The sequence below is a fragment of the Micrasema longulum genome, unplaced genomic scaffold (assembly GCF_059751315.1).
Source record: "Micrasema longulum isolate JH-2025_06_02 unplaced genomic scaffold, ASM5975131v1 h1tg000074l, whole genome shotgun sequence".
NCBI lineage: Eukaryota > Metazoa > Arthropoda > Insecta > Trichoptera > Brachycentridae > Micrasema > Micrasema longulum.
Genome location: NW_028277281.1, coordinates 535,288 through 555,069, shown reverse-complemented (window position 1 = coordinate 555,069; position 19,782 = coordinate 535,288). Strand labels below are relative to the sequence as shown.

Genomic DNA, 19,782 nt, shown 5'->3' with positions numbered 1-19,782 from the left:
ATTACAGTTCTCACCAAGCCAGTTTATATGGTATTTGTATAATAATAATTACTACTAACTTAACTTTAAGAAATATGGATGTTCAAACATAGGCAAATGCCTAGACTTCCATATTCCCTTATTTAAGGTGTTCTCCATCCCTGTTGTAATTTGTTGATTTTAACTATAACTAACACTAAGAAGCGAGTTTTTTTTTTTTTTTAAATACAAAAATGTAAAAAAAGCAAAAAATAAGTCCAGGATATTGCAATTGTAAGATAAAAAGTAAATACAAAACAGGAGTACCAAAATTTAAATAGAAGTGTGTACATAATTAATAGGCATAGTCTTTTTTAAAAACATTTCTTTATTTATCTGAGCTGTGAATAAAGCAATACGTAATTTTAAACGTTTGGCTGGTTTGTCAGGATGATCTTCTTCATAGATTTTATAATATTATTTTTTAGATTTTTTGGAACATCACAAACCTGTAGAAAACAGATGAATTGTTTTATTTTCAAAAAGAATGTTAAATATATAGATTTTACAAATTAACACGAAAATTATATTTCATGCAAGGTTTATTAGTTTTTTTTTTACTTTAACACTTAATTTTTTGTTATTTTTTTAAATAATAAATATTTTAAACCCCCTTATCGGGTTAGCTTTTTTTTAAAGTAGGTTTTTATATTTAAAACGCGTGCAGTTACACAATATATTATTATTGGCGGCCTCCGTGGTGTATTGGTCAAGACGCTTGACTCACGCACGGAAGGTTCCGGGTTCGATTCCCGGTGAGAACACAAAAATTAAAATGTGATTTTTCTTATGCCTGGGTGTTCTGTGATATAATTCACCACTGTAATTGGGCCTCCTGGCCTGTTGTGGTGCAAAAATAAAATGAAATAAATAAAAATAAACTATTGCAAATGTAAAAAAAAGAAAAAAACAATAATAGGCCTCTAGCACAAAATGACCTTAAAAGTTTTTCCACAATGAGGAAGTTCAGTGGTTTTTAAAAAAAAATTATTTATTAATAGACTGTTAAACTAAGTCAATAAAAATTATTTTTATATATCGTATTATCGGCGCTACGATTTTTCAAAGTTTTGTATTTCTGAAATAACTCCGCGTGTAACGTCAGAGGTTCATTTCCGCTTATTCTCATTCAGTTCTTCCCATTGGTCCAGAAGCGACAAGCAGACCGGAAATCTTCCATAGCTCTCAGATCATAGGTTGATTCACATGAACCAGTGACGTCATTTAAAGTAGTGCGTTTTTATCAAAATATTTTTGATTATTTTTTCTGTACATTTTCAAGAAACTTTGGGGTACAATTTAATGCTCTAATTTTTACCCCGCTTAAGAAAACATTTTTTGTATCCAATTTCCCGTAGGGCTGAAGTTCCTCATTAGGTTTTTATTTTTTACATTGTTTTATTTGTAATTATTTTTAATGTTATATCTTCCGATTGGATTGTTATTCTGCTATATTTTAATCACTATTTATTTTAAGTAACTTAATATGTTTTATGTTCATTATTACGGCAATTATGTATATGTTTTATGTTAATTAATTATTATAGGTTTGTGAATATTAATATTTTTAAAATGAATTAGTAAATAAATAAATTAATTAATAAAAGTGTTACTTTAAATATTGATATTGAACAGAAAAATATACAATATCTAATAATCTCCAGCGAACAAACTAACCTCTTGTTCACATTTGAGGGCATTAATGAAATATGAATACCTAATAATCTCCAGCGAACAAACTAACCTCTTGTTCACATTTGAGGGCATTAATGAAATATGAATACCTAATAATCTCCAGCGAACAAACTAACCTCTTGTTCACATTTGAGTGCAGTACTGAAATATGAATACCTAAGGTTTACATCTCAACGTAAATAATAATTCATAAAATAGTATTTTTATCATGACATTTTTCATTTTTTTTATTTAAAAAAAGAATTATTTGCGTTCTTATGATTTACCCAAATATTTAATTTTGAGGGCCATTTTCAACGAGTTGTAAATAACTCACTATTAGAACATGGAATCGAGTTGGGGTAGAGTGGGATTCGAACCACGGACCTTCGGTCCGTGAGTCCGAGACACTAGCCACAGGACCACAACCCGATTTAAAATTAGTTTTCATTTCATAATTAGTGTCAATTAAATTTCAAGTGCAGCGCGCGGGACGATAAAGGAACAAAGAACAAAGCAGCCAGTCTAGTCATTTAGGTACCTACTATAGACGCAGAGTGTATATGTAGGTACCTAATCTACCCACTAACCACAGAGATATGGACACAATCTCGTTCAATGAATGAACGAAATGAGCTAGAGATCCACAAGGCAAGAAGATATGAAAGATCCAAATGACACAAAGAGCCATTTAGTTCGGCGATCTTTTCGTTCACGAACTAACTGACCGAGATGAAAGAAACATATCTCTAGTTCAATGTTTCCGACCTTGTCAGTATGACAAGGTCGTTTGCGAACTACACACCTCTAACTAGTGATCGAATTTACGCGCACGCGCATTTAGGTTCATAGCGTTGTCAAATTGCTCTACAAGACTCGTATAGATAAATTATTGTCTTAACCTAAATTCAAAGCAGGCAAAACTAGCAGTTCACAATGGAGTTCTAGTTCCAACTCTAATGTATGGGAGCGAAGTATGGATTGGAAAAATAATGATGAAAGTAAGTAAAAAATGCTGTCGAAATGCGATCCCTCAGGCGAATGTGTGGTAAAACGATGTACGATAGGTGCACAAATGTCGAGATCCGCCAAGTGTGTAAGGCTGAGACATGCATTATTGACGGAATCAAGGAAGGGGTGCTGCGTTGGTTTGGACATGTAGAGCGAATGGACAGCGAAAGAATGGCTAAAAGGATCTACGATGCAATTGTTGATGGATGCAGAAAACGAGGAAGACCGAGAAAGACATGGCACGATCAAGTCCATCAAATACTTAAAGATGGACATGTCAAAAGTAGGAATAATCGGCGTGCGTGCATTAGAAGATATATGAATGTAGAGGAAGCGAGGTCTGTATGCCAAGATAGAGTGATATGGCGTTCTATCCTCTCTGCCTACCCCTACGGAGAAACGGTGTGATAGTTTGTTGTTGTTGTTGCAGAGTAATTGACCTTTTATTTGATATATCGGAGTATTTGACCGGTTAGTCTTAGTTTTCATTTGAACAAAAACATCATATTGACTTGTACAAATCATGATACGCAGTTCGCAAACGTTTAGAAACAATAAAGTTGTAATATCATCAAATTGCGATGTTTAAAACAGTAGAAATATTTAAAGTAAAAAAGATGTTCTGAAAAGTTGTCATAAAAGTGGAAATAGTTTTGCCACAATCTATGACAGTTGTTTTTAGGGATGCCATAGAAAAAAAGTGATACCGTATAAATAAAATTTCCCAACATTTAGGGGAAAATTATGCGAATTCAATATTACATTTCTGTTCTTTTTTTATTTACACGTAAAGTAATTTTAACATGCTGTTTTTAAATCAAATAAAAAAACAGATTACATAATATTATCTGAAAAAATTGTTATCTCTCCCCTCTGTTATGTGCCGATGTAGTGTAGCACACAGAGATTCAACACTCCAAGTCCAAGTTAATTTATTTACTTGAAAGACATTACATAAACCATTTTACTGTGACACTTGAAAGATACCGTGTATATTAAAACCAAGTATTACGTCAGAGGGACGCTGTAACCTCGAGAGATCACATTTCTAATTCATCCTCAAAGGACTGTGTAGTTGTGTAGGAACTTATATAATACAATTTTTGGGTAGTTATTTTTATCTTCATGGTTATTTCTGTCTACATGCCCCCATTTGGCGATGCATGTGGTACTTTACTAATGGATTCTGTTAGTTGCCTTTTAAAATAGCAGCTGTAGATAACAGAATTTAAAATACACGATTTTGGGATTACAAATAGCGATAAGATAAGATAAGTGTCATCCCATAGGGGAGACCCATTATTTTAGCAGAAGGCTAAAATACTAAATGCATCTGAGAGCTAGGTACCAACTTAACATCTTGGGTGGTACGTTATTATCTACCCCCAGCTGATAAAATGCAACATGTGCCCTATGTAAGTGGTAAAACCATAACAAAATATAAAAATATTTTTAGTGAAATCATTGAAAATAGGTAAAAAAAAATATTGACAATTTCCACTTATCACCGTTTTTACAACTTTTCTGGAAGTATACGTACACTATAGTGTAGCAAATCAATATTATTTTTTTGTAATTCCTATTTTTTTTCCATACATTTTTAATTTCCTCACTTTAGCGTTTTCCTCAGTTTTACACTTTTTTTTCTTGCTCCCTTGAAAAACCCTAAAAAGGGGGTTTTACTGTATAGCATAATTTTCGTAATATAACACCTCGAGCGCAGTTTATAAAAGTGATTCTATGCTAGATTGATTTTAATTAGATATTTACTTATACCTATACTATGTAGGTACTATCATGCCTACTAAGGGTAAAGACATGATTTTTTTGTTGGCATACCTACTGATTATATTCACCGCACGCGCCTGATATGTACGTCTACATTATTTTTGTGTGTGAACGGGAATGGTAAATTACATTGAACTTCAACCGAGAATTTTTATTAACAAACTTGAATGTCTCATCGAATTCATATCTCAAATAATTCATTAGTTAAGTAAACCTTGAGAAAGAAACTTGTTTAGCTATGAAACCGGTTGGTGGAAAGAAAAAAAAAATAGTGGTTAAAAACTAAGTTAAACTTCTTAGATTTTCACGGCCGTTAAGATGCACAATAAGTTTTTCTGGGTTATTATGCCGTGTGTCGTTCGTACTCTCTACCGACGTTTCGGATCGCGTTACAGCGTCCATCATCAACATCAACCCTGATGATGGACGCGAGGAGAGAAGATTTTAAGAATCAGTATTCTGTACATTAAAAATGTTTTTGTTTAAGTTTTGCGAAAGCACCATCACTACATAATCGACATATTCATGATTTGATTAAATGAAAATACCTACATATTTATAAACCAGTGTTTTTAATCCATAATTTAATATTTGTACATATTATTATATTTTTACTATCAAGAATCGCAGCAAAATTCAGACGAACGCAGAAGCATCCTGTGTATATTGTATTACCATATCATTAGCAACTAATAAAGCAACAGTTGTTTATGTCACCCTCATAAGCGCGTCTGAGCGCGAGGGAGACAGATATTATTTTCATAATGCGTATGCCGTGCGATGTAGGTAATACCATGGGCTTATTCACTGATACTACACAATGCGTATGTGTAAGTATAGCGCACGGGCCAGCTTATAAAAATCCACCAGTACTGTATATTAAAGCATTTTCTCACCACATACAGTGCTATTTTTTCTGCGTAGCATCACGTCTGATCATGACAAAGGTCAGAGGAAAATGGCATTGAAGCCAATTTCCTTCCTCCCTACAGTAATGCACTGACTTTAGGCTCGCAAGGTGTCTCCATTTAATAATATCTTTTATATTTTATTTATTTAACTTGTATATTGACAAGCTTATTGCCAAATGGCAATTTCTTCCAACCGACCGGTAAAATGAAAGTGTCATGTATATAATTCAAGTTTCAAAACGTATTAATAATCATTCATTCAATAATCAATAAACTAAAGATAAGATATATGGAAATAAAAATAGCGATGTTTGTATATAAATTACCTAAAACCAATACTAGTATTCAACGGGAAAAAGAATTAGAGAAAAGAAGGAGAGATTAAGGAAGAGAAAGGAGATGTTTCTTCAGACGCGATTTAAACAGAGATACTGTAGATTATATATTATGTCGTTGATAAAGTTTATTGTTATCGGATTTGATAAGCACAATTTTTGTAAAAATCATATCACGGGCGGTGTCATAATGTGATAAAATAATTGCCTTAATTAATGTGACTTATTATTTCTAATGATTTATGTTAAAATGTCAATTATTTTGAATAAATAATTTTTAGAACTAATGTCGAGTTAAATCTTCCATCTTATCATTCCTTTTGCAATAGAGAAATATAACATACTACAAATACCGATAAAAATAATACGAGGGTTGTGTAAAATATAAGGTTCTCAGATTTTTTCAGGTTTAAGGCATTTTTTATTTGAACTGAAAAATACATCATTGGAAAGCTTAATTTCTTAACTATTTTTCATCGTAATCACCAGATTTTTCAACGCATTTTTGTTGACGACTTATCCACTTTTGAAATCCAGCTTCAAAGAAGTCCGCCGCCAGTCCGTGGAGGAATTTGGTGAAAAAAGTTGTGTTTCTTATTCCAACAGTCTTTCATTCATATTAGTAACACTTCAATTAGAACAAATAAGACAGCGTTAAGTAGTTCTCAACTCGACGACTCGCCACTGGGGAATCTGAGCATTACCAATATTTATGCCCTCTTTTCTCTAAGACAGCTAAGAGGTGGGTCCCAAGATTGGAAGTTTTTGTTAGACGGGTCAACTTTGGGAACCTATGCTCTACAGTATTTCATAGACCTTTATTGATTTTAAGTTGCAAAAAAAAGTGATATTTCCCCATTGAAAAATGCTTATCTCCTTTTAAATGTTTTGGAGATGGTATTTTATTTATTGTTATATTAAAATGAAATAGACCAACACAAAGCTCAATTGCATGTTCTATAAAATAAAACAATATGTTCCGCAAAAAGAAAGAACATTAATGTACCAAGGATATGGAAGGCGAATTCAATTATCTTTTACCTTTTAAACAGCCTGAGAAAACTAGAAACACTAGAGCTAATTCGCAAAATAACACAAGGACACATCAAAGGCGATGACATTTCGCTGACAAGAGTAACTGACATTGTACACAATCACAACACGAGAAGAGCAGTTTTTAGTTTAACAACAAACGTGCGACAGACTGTTTCAGTTTGCGCTTGCAATTCTCGACCTTAGTGCATACGGCCCGCGTTGTATTGCCGCAAATGGTAGCTAACTTCCTAGTTGATAATCGTAGAATGTTTTTTGTCGGCATGGGCGACTATTAGCCGGTAGCGTATTATTACTCCAAGATCAGAACACTACCACATACAAAGAGCCAAAACAAGAATGGGCCAATCCTGACTTTTGAACAATGGACTAAAAATGTACAATGACTTGCCTCACGATACTGAAACAGCGGCCATAAAGAAATTCAAGAAATAACTTTTAAAAAAATGATAAATCTGAAGATGTTTTATATAAACTGCAAGGTTTCTTTATTTAGTAGTAAATAAATACCAAAAAAATAAAAAATCGTTTTGAGTAACAACACACCCAGATAGCAATGTAAACTTGACTCAAGCTTGCATCAAGTTTGAAGTATCAAGAGTGAAAGCTTGACCCAAGTTTGAGATTGCAACTCTGTAAACTTGAGGCAAGTTTAAATCAAACTTCCTAGATACCATCCAACGAACTTATATGTTTGTTTTTACAAACATCCTACAAGGTTGCCACACCAATATTCATGCAATTTGGGTTTATTTATACAAAGCCACAAAAAACTCGAAGCTTCTTAAAAATATTGAAATTAAATAAAATATCTTGTTATTATAACTCAGTATATTTATTTTGAATAAATAATAAAAAATACAGGCTATTTTTGCCAAGAAAGTCAGATGATGTTGTGATGTCAAATAATTCATGTCAACCCAGATAGCAATATAAACTTGACTCAAGCCTGTATCAAGTTTGTCACTGTTATTAATATGTTCCTTTTTTGGGTGATACCGTGTGTGTTGGATTTGTTCCGACGTTTTGGCTACCATTGCATGAGCCATCTTCAGGGTAAACTGAGTGTTTTGTAGAAAAAAAGCATGTGTTTAAGTACCTACCAAATGTAATTCTAATGATATCAGTAATTTTTCTTACTTTAATACATGATTTTTTGTTAAGGATTTCGGCAGTGGGCAAAATTGTTATTGCTGGGCAAAATTGTCATGTTTGACGGTACTAGTAATTTGTACCGTGTTGCAGTCGGCAGACACATTTCTATTCATTTTTGTAGTATGTAGTGCTGGCCCAGATAGCAATTTAAACTTGCCTCAAGCTTGTATCAAGTTTGAAGTATCAAGAGTTCAAGCTTGACCCAGAAAAAACAACAAAAAAACACAAAAAAAACACAAACCAAAAAAAATAAAAAACAAAAAACACGAACCTTCTTAAAAATATATTAATATTAAATAAAATATCTTGTTATTATTACTCAGTTTATTTATTTAGAATAAATAAAAAATACGGGCTATTTTTGACAACAAAGTCAGATGATGTGATGTCAGGTGATGTCAGGTGATGTGATGACAAATAATTCTGACAATTGACTGGAGATCAGAGTCCGGTGCATTATTTTGTCTCTCAACTCTGAAACAAATAAATAAAAACTGTTTTATGACTTACTAGCTTTTCGACTGGCGGGATTTCTCATGGTAAAAAGTATCCGATATTCAAATCAAAATTTGTTGCAACAAAGGGGAAACATTTGGGAAGGACATATGGAAGTCTAGGTATTTACTGGGCTTATGTACTGTCATTGGCTTGTTGAAGTGGCCACTTTACAAACTGTGTAACATTAAGCGTTCTGCCTATGTTTAAACATCTTCATTTCCTCAACTCTTCCATCTGTTAACTTTTGTGAAGTATAAGAGCGTCTAGGGTTAAAGTATTGGTTTATTATATACATATATTATCAACAGCCTTTTCGTTCTGTAAATAAAACATAATTCAATCAATTCAATTCAATAATAGTATAATGTTTGTGATATTTAATAATTAATCAGTTGAAACTGTTGTAAACATTATGCAGTGGATGAGATATTTGCTGTTTGCTTTCTTCCATTGAGATGGAAAAACACATTCCTGGAGAGACTTTTTAAATAAGATAAAAACTGGGAAAGATAAATTTTGGTAGCACGCTTTAATAAAAATAGGAGGGATCCCGTATTTATTCAAAATATTTATTTTTGCTCAGTATATTTATACTGAGTATTAAAAACAAGATATTTTATTTGATTTTAATATTTTTAAGAAGCTTCGAGTTTTTTTGTGGCTTTGTAGAAATAAACCCAAAATTGCATGAAAGTTGGTGTGGCAAACTTGTAGGATGTTTTTAAAAACAAACATCATGAAAGTTTGTTGGATGGTAACTAGGACGTTTGCTTTAAACTTGCCTCAAGTTTACAAAGTTGCAATCTCAAACTTGGGTCAAGCTTGAACTCTTGATACTTCAAACTTGATACAAGCTTGAGGCAAGTTTAAATTGCTATCTGGGTAGGTGTACCGTGCTGTTTTTCATTACTGTAATTGGGCCTCACGGCCTGTTGTGGTGCGAAAAAAGATCAATCTTGTAGAAAAGTCCTTGGATTAAATATAACGGTTTAAATCAAAAAAATAATTCTCTTCGTATTTTAATGTATATGGCAATGTGTTGATCATCATTCTATGACTTTCGGATTCTGAAATACCGTTATTGACATAAGTTTCCAGCAAGTTTCGGCAAAAACTTGTCTCTTCAAACTTGTAACAAGATTCCAGCAACTTTTAATAAAAACTTGTCGCGTCAAATTGTCCTTTTCAACCCTCCATCAATCTTAAATCAAGTTTGTACCAAGTTTCACTGCTTTCTGGGGGGGACCATGTTGAGTTTAATTTCAGCCCGCCGTCTTTGTTTATATTGTTTGGGTGACTGTGTATTTCTACCATATGCACAAAATGTTACTGACAGGATAGCCAAAGTGCTGAAAAAATATTATATTGGAACAACGTTTGTGACTGTGGGAAAAATAAAGAACCATTTATTGAACCCAAAAGATAAGAACCCCCTGGAAACGGAAGCCGTTTATAAACTAAGTTGCCAAGGATGTGATAAAGTGTACATAGGACAAACAGGGCGCACAGCAAATAAAAGGATTGACGAACACAAAAGAGCGTGTAAAATTGGGCATCCTGACAAATCTGCAATAGCGGAACACTTTATAGACACCGGACATTTTTTCGCCTTTGAACCGAAAATAGAGACCAAGACACTGCCCTGTATTTTAAATTTATGGTCATGTGAGATGTATACTGTATGTACAATATTATTCTGCCCTCTTGTGAACTATGCATAACACTGGCGCGAGCCAAGTACACGGCATAGTTTGCTCAATTCTATTTTTATTTAACTAACATCCTTAATACTTTTCAACACTAGTGGAATTAGACCCTGAGCGTACATAGTACCTACTAAAAAATAATATTAAATTCTTGCCTGTTGGCAACTGTCATAGCCCTCACACAATGCTGTGCTATTTCAAATTTCAAAGACCTTTCCGGGCTATGATGTTATCCTTTTAATGGAAGTTTCGATCAACTGTGAACTGTGACAAATTAAACCAGATGACCCATAAGTACTTGTTTATGGTTGAATTCCAAAATATGAATTGTAAATTTTCAAATATAGAATTCTTTTCGCAAATGTCAAACTCTGCGCTATTTACGAACAGTGGTGCATTTTGTGTAAGAATCAGTTTTTCAAAAAGGTATCAAATGTCAGTAAAGTTCAAAAAATCGTAAGGAAATTAATCAATTCAGCATCCATTCAAACGTAAACGTTAAAATACTAACTTTTTAAAAATACAAATAAAACAACATTCTCCGAATTTTTTGGAATATGCATTTTAGCCTGAAAGTTTGATGAAAAACATATTCGTTCATAACTTTTCTTCTGATAAACATATTAACGATATTATTATTCTTATTTTGTGAAAAATCGCATGTAGATTGGTCCAGTAGTTATCGAGTCTATAATACATTAATTTTTATATATATAGAAGAAGAAGATAGTATTTACTGAATTTCGCTTGATACTTGTCAGATGTTGGCATTGTTGGCAACGCTGAAAACAAAAAACAAACGAATCTTTTCATTTTCATTCTTTTCAACTTTCAATTGTTTCAAGTTTCAACCGCTCGTGTTATCTTTATCTCTGTTAACTTGTTGCTAAAATACATTCGATTTTATATTATAACCTCCATTTACTGTTTGGAATTGACTGGTATGTTTAAATAAAACGTTTTTTATTCATAGTTGAAATACATTTTCTCGAATACAAATACAATTAGACTCCCGTAAAAATATTCCATTTAAAAATGTGCTTGTGAAATCGTTTTATGTGACTTTAGATCGAGGCTTGGACCGTCAAATTATCAAATCATTTCGTTAGCGTGTGATTTATGTGAAATACACCATTGCGTTTCTTATCGAATGCTAATATGCTGATACCGGTTGGTGAAAATAGTGAAATTTCAGCCTCAAAACAGGCGCTCCAAACGAGACGTTACGAAACCAATATCTTTTTGAAAGTACGATACATAATCATAATGTTTTATAGAAATTGAAGGGAGTTAAAAAAATGGAATCAAGTTTTGGTGGTAGCGTTTCCTACACAGTAATATAACTAGGGTTGCCATATTTTTCTAGGGTCTCGTCGGGACGTTCTGGGATGGAGAGATGAAGTACCTAACAGAAAAGTCAATTATTAAAAATACAACAGAGATGTTTCTCGTTCATTTTATGTGATGCTTCTTGCGAAAGAAGTATTTGCTGGCCATGTTTTTTGATGATGCAATATTGATTCTACAGTCCCGTGCAGCAGACAACATTTTTATCAATCAGTAATACGACTTGTCGACTATGGCTGTATGAGCAGGAATTGAAAATAAATACTAGCGTAATTCCAACAATTTACAAAAAAAAAACTACTACTACTACCACCATCATGCCATTTCTCCGTAGGGGTAGGCTGAGAGAATGGACCGCTACACACGTCTATCCTGGCATACATTCCTAGCTTCTTCCACATTCATACATCTTGTCATACATGCCTTTCGGTACTGTCTGTTTTTGACATGACCAGACTTAAGATTTTGGTTTATCTGATCATGCCACGTCTTCCTTGGTTGTCCTCGTCTCACGTTACCGTTCATTTTTGCCATATATACTTGTTTACCACTCTTTTGTCGTCCATTCGTTCTACGTGACCAAACCATCTCAGAGACCCTTTCTTAATCTTATCAATTATACTTGACTCAGATTTACACTCTTGCCTGATTTCATAATTCGTAACCCTGTCATACATTGAGTTACCACACATTCGTCTAAAAGATCGAATTTCAACCGCGGCTTTCATCCTTCTTCTGCCAGTTCCATGTTTCACTTCCATACATACGTGTCGAGACTAAAACTCCGTTGTGCACTGCCAGTTTAGCTTAGATTGACATATTTTTATTAGTAATTACTGTGCTTAGTACTCCGTTCATTTTGTTGCCCGCATTCACTCTCCTTTCAACATCTTTTTCTACTCTTCCATCTCTTGAAAACATGCTTCCCAGATATACAAATTCTTCTACTTGTTCAAAACATTAGTTGTTTACATTTATTATGCAGTCAGTAACCTGACTTCCCCTTTCAAATACTTCGAATATCGACTTATACTCTATTGGGGCAAGTTCACATCTCCGAAATTGTTTAGGTACATAAATTGCTGAAACATTTTGCCACCTAAGCAGAAAATTAAATATAATGTGGCAATTTTTATACATAAAATAATTAAGGGGATGAATAAAATAAAAACAATAATAAAATTTAACCAACAATGTCATACATATGAAACAAGAGGTAAAAAAAAGATAAGATTACCAATGAGGAGAAAAACAGAATCTCAAAACTATATACATATTTAAATTGGGACTATTACTAAGATTTATTTGATTATTAATAATATTTAAATTTTTATTTACAGCTTTTCTAATCTCCAATATTTCAAAATAATCAAGTGCATATCCTTTTTTGTTTGTATGTAGAATTTCGATGCCATCTTCATAAAAAATATAAGTGGTACATAAAAACAAAGTGATTTTATTTTATTTTAATATATTAAATAATAATGTTCCATAAAGTAAGTGCTTCAAACATCAAAAATATTTAAAATTAATTTGAAAAAATATGTTATTGAGAAATTTTGATAAAAAAATTGTAATATTATTAAAAGTTTATACTAGTTCTTAAGATGTTACAAACTAACTTTTGTGCACTGTTTGGGTTTAAATTATAGGTTTTATCGGAACATTTAAAGTAATATGTGAGCCCATTGACATTATTTTTAAAGGTCAAGTAAACTCATTGCTTATACAGGTGGGCTTTAACTGTGTTTCGTTATTTTTTTAATAATACCTAGGGTAGGTGCGGGGGGTAGCGTTAGACGTGCTATTTTGTGGAATTTTTAGTCGCCATGGAGCCATTCATGGAATAGCAGCGCGCGTTTTGTGTTCGTAAACATATTACGTAAACAATTATTTCGTGACGATTTTGAGACGAATGTACCGTGCTCAATTCGGTTTATGAGACATTAGTCAAGCACCAAGCGCAAAGTCTAATCGGAAATTGATCAAAATGTTGGAGACACCCGGCTCAACGGTTAGAATAATGAATGAAGGCCTCCCGAAGTCAGCGAGGATACCAGAAGTTATTCAGCGTTTTAGTGAATCATCAAGGGAAAATCCACGACAATTGACTCGCAAGAGAAGCCAAGCCTTAAACAACAAGAGGACCACTTTACGAAGAATTTTACGCTACGATTTACATCTAAAAGCCTGTAAAATTCAGCTGATGCAAGAGTTGAAGCCGAATGATACCGATCGTCAACCGTTTGAAGGAGATGTTCCCCGGGAAACTCATTTCAAACTCATTTTACCCACCACATACCGCACACCGCATCTGAGGACATAAGTCTCCTTGGTGGTGCCCACATACACGGAAAATTTTCTCGTTGTCAAAGGAGAAAAGCTGCCCGAAGGAGGTCTCTGAAATCTGGTAGCCTTAGCATCTTTGTGCTGAAAGAAAGTAATCCAGAAGTACATAATATGTACTTCATTGGATTGAGAAGAGAGGGAAGTGAATTCTTCACTGACTGGGATTTAATTGATTGGACATGATCAATTCGCCGAAATGATTACAAAACTTTTTAAAAGCCTCGAAATTCTTTTTAGAAGCCACCAGATCTGTATATCCGACAGGACCTATAACAGGGCCACGGATAGTAGCGGGAAGCTCCATTCGGTAATCATAGAGAAGGGGAAAGGGACAAGACCACAGGATGTGTTCAGAAGATTGGTTAGGATATCCGCAGCAGCACGAAGGGGAGTCAACAATATTAAAAACAAATAATTTTTGATTAAATTTACCACGACCTGATAAAAACTGCGTAGTCCAGTGATCGTGGATAACCCAAGAAGATTCTAAGCGCTGGCGGATTGAAGGAAAAAAAAGAAAGGTAACCCTCCCTGAAGGGGAAGATTCCCATCGCGATTGCCAAGCATTAAGAAGAGCATTTAAAGTCATTTTTTTATATTAGATTGAGACATTCCTTCAGTTGGGAGTAGGCGGACGCCACCAATAACAGAGGAACGCCTTCTTTTTAGGTGGAAATTTGCAGATCGTCGCTGAACCTCCAGATCCAAAGGAAACATGCCCGTTAGAACCGGGAGTGCATCCGTTGAGCATGTCCTATATGCTCTAGAAAGAGCCAGAAGAGGTTGCCTTTGTCCGCTTAATTCGCCTGAAATATAAGACAATCTTACAACAATAAATCAGTTAAAACAAAACTTGTACGGAAATGAACGCCATCCCGCAGCAACTTGTCAACGTGTTTTTGAGAATTTGCAAATCCGCCTTAAACATTGTCAACAAGCTGGTGGAACTCACTTGGCAGTATAAATTTTGAAACTTCGATATCATTAAAATTTCCAATTATTGCAGTTTCTGAAAATATAAATAAAGCATTTCTAAGTTCTACAATCATTTATTTTTTGTTAATTGAAACTAGACATTAATTTAAGGCCCACCCATATTATAATGGACTCAGAATTGATGTAGACATTTTTAACTGCATGTTGCATTTGTACAGAAAATTTCTTCATGGGGTCGATTATTTGGGATAGTTGCTGAATGTACATCTCGAGTGGTTTGTGCTATGTATATGTGCCGCATGTAATGTGTGTGTTTGTGTATGTTTTATATGTGCGTTCATGTGTGTGTGCGTGGATGGCTCGGAGTGTGCATTCGGTATTTTTATCTATTACCAATGATAACCTCCATGGAAAACGTTAACAACTATTCTTTTCTCACTTGAGTTTCTTATTTATGAAATTTTTTTGTCACATTTTATGTTTAAATCTTTTACATAATTTATGAAAACTTAATTGGTCTTTTTATGTTAGAATATCGTTGTTTTAAATACTTTTTATGTATGACTGTATGTTTTCTGAATAAAATAAAATATATATTTTTATTTTTATTAATAAATTTCATAAAAGGTACATGTTTTTTAAAAATTCTATACAAATATATTTTTATACATCTAGTAAATGTTATCACTGTAACTCTCCAAAAAAAGAGACTAACTCTTGTGCTTGGATAGTGACTTACACCGTTGTAGATGTTTATTTATAAGAGTTTATATAATTTTAAATATACGAGAATATGAGAAAAAAATAAAAACATAGGATATATAAAGAAAAAAACATAAAACAATAATACATTCATACTAATTAAAATTTAATGTAGTTTTTACATGTGTTCAAAAAATTTCTTTAGATTTACTTTAAATTTATTTATTGATGTATTATTTTTAATTGTTTTTAGTTCACTGGGAAGATTATTATAATTTTTTACACCTTTAAAGACAAAGCTATTTTGACCATGACTTGTGTGGAGTTTAGGAATTTTAATATTATGTTGTTATCTGAGGGACTTATTTATCTCAAATTATTTTATTTTTTCTTCTTTATAAAGCTCTCACTTCCCATTTAAGATCACAAGTAATCACAACTCCGAGATCTTTTTAATAATATAGAATTAATGTTGATTTTTCTCGCAGTTGGAGTGCAATGAACCACATGTCCGGTTCCCAGTACGCCGGCTCGTCTAGCGGTCACATTAACCACAAGACCGCGTGCGCCTACTGCGGCCTCGACTTCGGCGTCCGCTTCGCCGGTCCCCACCGGGTGACCAAGTGCGGCCATAAACTCCACACGGAGTGCATGAACAAGTGGCTTCCCATCACTAAACACTGTCCAGTCTGCCAAACTTCGATACCCAATTGGATAAACACCACAAACAAATGCGTGGTTTGCCTGGACATTCTGAATAGCCGAGATGTCACGTTCACTACCGGCTGCTCCCACACATTCCACGATGACTGCCTGAAGCAGTACTTATCGGCAAAACAGAGGTGTCCGATTTGCAAGAAGAATATAATGTACATGCATACAGTCTTAGAAGATTATTTCTGTCGACTGAATGAATCTGCAGCGAGTGAAGAACCTAGCGATGCTGATGAGTTTGTGGATGTCTACAACCTAGCGAGAGAGAGATATGGATTCCATTATGAGGATGTCGAGAGAGAATTTGACGACAATGATTATTCGTCGACACCGGAAGGATCCGATGACGATTTCGATTATGAACTCAATTGCACAATTTGTTTCGAGCGGTTTGAAGACAGCGCGATGCCCAAGCGCAGAACTAAATGCGGGCATCTTCTGCATACGCAGTGTATGGACGAATACCTACCGCAGGCCAAGAAATGCCCGGTTTGTAAGCGGAGGATCAAATGGTTCAATGTGACCAACAAGTGCGTGGTTTGTTTAGACGTTTTTAAAGGCGCTGAAGCCGTCAGTCCGCTCCCGTGTTCCCACGCTTGCCACCCGCAGTGCCTGGAGCAGTGGAGCGCGGTCAAGAAGCGCTGTCCCATCTGTAAGTGTAGAATCTCCCTAGCGGTGGTGGAGTGTGCCATCTGTCTGGAGAATGTAAACGGCGGGGGCGTCATCAGCACGCTTCGATGTGGCCACAAATTCCACCGACACTGCTTCGACTCTTGGCTGGATCACGACACCACATGCCCGATGTGTCGTATACAAGTTTAAACTACCAATTATGGTAGGGTATTAACTTTGTCAATTTGCCGCAAGTAGCCTATTTGTATCATTCATGTTCCTGTGAATGCCCTAAGGCGGTGATGGGTAGCCCTTTTAGTTCGGCGTGCTGAAATTCAGCAAAAACCTGGCTTCAGTTTTGCAGCCCTTGTAAATGAAAGAGAAACGATGTAAGCCTAGCAAACAAACAAGGCGCGTCGCCCGTTCTTGGGCAAAGATCATCTGAAATGTCTCCGCGTGTCACCTCTGCCTTCCGCTTCAGAGACTGACTATGAAATATTTCAATTTATTGCAAAAGTAAGGGAAAACATTTTTGAGAAGGGAAAATGGAAGTCTAGGCATTTACAGAGCTTATGACCCGTCATTGGCTGGTTTAAGTGGCCACTTTACACACTGTGTAACATTCACCATTCTGCCCATGTTTAAACATCCACATTTCCTCAATTCTTACATCTGTTGACTTTTGTGAAGTATAGGAGCTGAAACTCGTAGAATTAAGAATAGTCCAGAAGGAGTGTAGAATCATATTTGAATACATCGGACTGTGTCCAACAATACCCCCCAGACTGTGCCTCACTTTCGCCGCGCGCATTCGTGATGCCGCCGCATAATATTGCACGATAGGAAAAAATATAATTATAACACAAATGTATGTAAGGTAAAAAAAGCAATCTGTTAATTTCTCTAAAATTTTATTGTGCACGCGGAAATATTGACTGACACAACAGAGTAGATAAGTAAAGAGTCTATTAATAAAAGTAATTGAATTAATGAACTTTAAACATTAAATATAAAACAAATTTTATTTTACATAAAATGGATATTTTTATTTTATGTTAAATAATATTTGATGCTTTAAAGATAATGTCAGTCAAATGTCCACGATAGAGTTGTTTAATCCAAGATCCAATTTTTATTATTTCTCTCATAAGATGAGCAAAGTAGGGTAAAAAATTTACTACCCCGGCAACACTAACGAAATGGTCATTTTGTTTCTTCGACAATCTGACAGATGGAAACATAATTCAATTTTTAAGTAATGCATTTGTTACATACATATTCATTTGCTATTACACATGAAATGTGATTGCATCCTGTTTCTTTAAGATCCTAGCAGTATTTGTACACTTTAAAAGAACACAACACGGCATAGTTGAATTCAAATCAGGAGTTGCGTACTGAGCGACGTCTACAAAAAAACTAATGGGTCAAAATGTAAACCTACTCATTTATGAGTAGTTGGGTCGCCTTCTGTTTGATGTGCGTATGCGGTTTCTGGACTATTCTTAATTCTATGCTGAAACCTTTAAGACTTCCATATTCCCTTCTCAATAATGTTTTCCCTCTCTGTTGCAATAAATTTAAATATGAATAACTCCCTAAGGAGGAAATCCAGCCAGCCTGCAAGCATTTGGACATACTCAAACATTGATGAAATATTTAATTGAAAAAACATCATTTAAAATATTTTTTTCTACGTGTTTTCATACTTCACTCATTTCATCCGTGTCTGCTCCGTAGATGGAGCATATGGTCTCCGTGAAATCTGTCTGGCCGACTCCAGTGTCATCCCAAGTCAGGTCGCGACTCGTAGTTCAGGAACGATCTGCAAACGAACTATACCCAATGGCCCGCTGGTCGTATCGCCACTGGCTCGATGACAGTTGTCACTGGAGGTTGCTTCATCCGTTGTCTTATTTCTGCGTTCCTTACAAATTCATACCAATGCACACCCAGTATTCTTTTCAGGAACCCATTCTCAAACCTGAATTGTATGCTGTTTTAGGCCAGGGGCCAGGAGAGGAGAAAAAGTGCTATACAGGCATTGTATAGGTATCATTTGGTTTTTACCGGGTAAATGTCCGATATCCAGACAGCTTTCAGACTGTTTCTTAGCGAGTTGCAGCAAATTGATATAATTGTTATCCATATTGTAGTTATGTCAATTACATCAAATAACATCAGTCATTGGCTGGTTTAAGTGGTAACTTTACATACTATCATTCACCATTTTGCCTATGTTTGAACATCCATGTTTCTTCGTTCTTCCACTGGTTGATTATTGATTTATTTAAGTTTATTAGTCTTTTTGTGATGATTATAAATCCAATTGACGGATAATTTTATTCTTACGATGCCAAATAATTATATATGTATATTTATAAGGCTGCAATAAAATTTTAGAAACATTTGATGGTTTTTATTATCGTATTCGTATTTTTTATTAATTCATATAAAACAGAGAACATATCGAGAAGGAAATATGCATTTCAGGGCAAGATCTTTCGAAGAAGGGCCAGAGAATGAAATAACCAAAGATGCCTCCAAATGCTCTTGCCCATCAAAATTTCACTGATTTGATAAGTTATGACGGAAAAATTACCGTTGTTTCTTCCTCCAAACTATGTCATTCAGATCCCAAGAAACTCCTTTTGAAAACTGTTTAACAGACTTTCGAAAGCCCTAATATGATTTTGGAATTAATGATGCGAGCGATATATTCAACTTGAATATTACTAAATTCAAAAAGGAAATTAGCGACAGCACTCGGGCGTTATTGTTGTAGGTCCGTAACTATAGGTAAATGCAATATTATTTTTTCATTTTTCTTTAAAATGTATAATGGTAAATATTATGTACAAACATTTAATATTTTGTTTTTAAGATTCTCCTATAGCTTATGATTCTTATATAAACTTTTGACACATTATGTACATTGTTAATTATGGGTTTGAAATCATTTCTTATATTATT

The 19,782-nt window shown here is 34.4% G+C and overlaps 1 protein-coding gene and 1 long non-coding RNA gene across 3 annotated transcripts; one reads left to right on the top strand and one right to left on the bottom strand.

The window, feature by feature from the left end:
• Positions 1–88: 88 nt before the first annotated feature.
• On the bottom strand, positions 89–6,018 carry LOC148284947 (uncharacterized). The gene is made up of 2 exons (XR_015823381.1): positions 1,870–6,018; positions 89–1,735 (listed from the first exon to the last, which is right to left on the bottom strand). It is a non-coding gene; the product is annotated as an uncharacterized LOC148284947 (long non-coding RNA).
• Positions 6,019–10,876: 4,858 nt separating this feature from the next.
• Positions 10,877–19,217, top strand: LOC148284946 (uncharacterized). Of its 2 annotated transcripts, XM_088232455.1 has the most exons (3): positions 10,877–11,090; positions 11,218–11,397; positions 15,972–19,217. In XM_088232455.1, the coding sequence occupies exon 3, from the start codon at positions 15,982–15,984 to the stop codon at positions 17,017–17,019; it is 1,038 nt and encodes a 345-aa protein (XP_088088581.1). In that variant the 5' UTR covers positions 10,877–11,090; positions 11,218–11,397; positions 15,972–15,981; the 3' UTR covers positions 17,020–19,217. The 2 variants fall into 2 exon arrangements, with proteins under 2 accessions (XP_088088581.1, XP_088088574.1); XM_088232448.1 differs by lacking the exon at positions 11,218–11,397 and having other exon boundaries at positions 10,881–11,090.
• Positions 19,218–19,782: the final 565 nt, after the last annotated feature.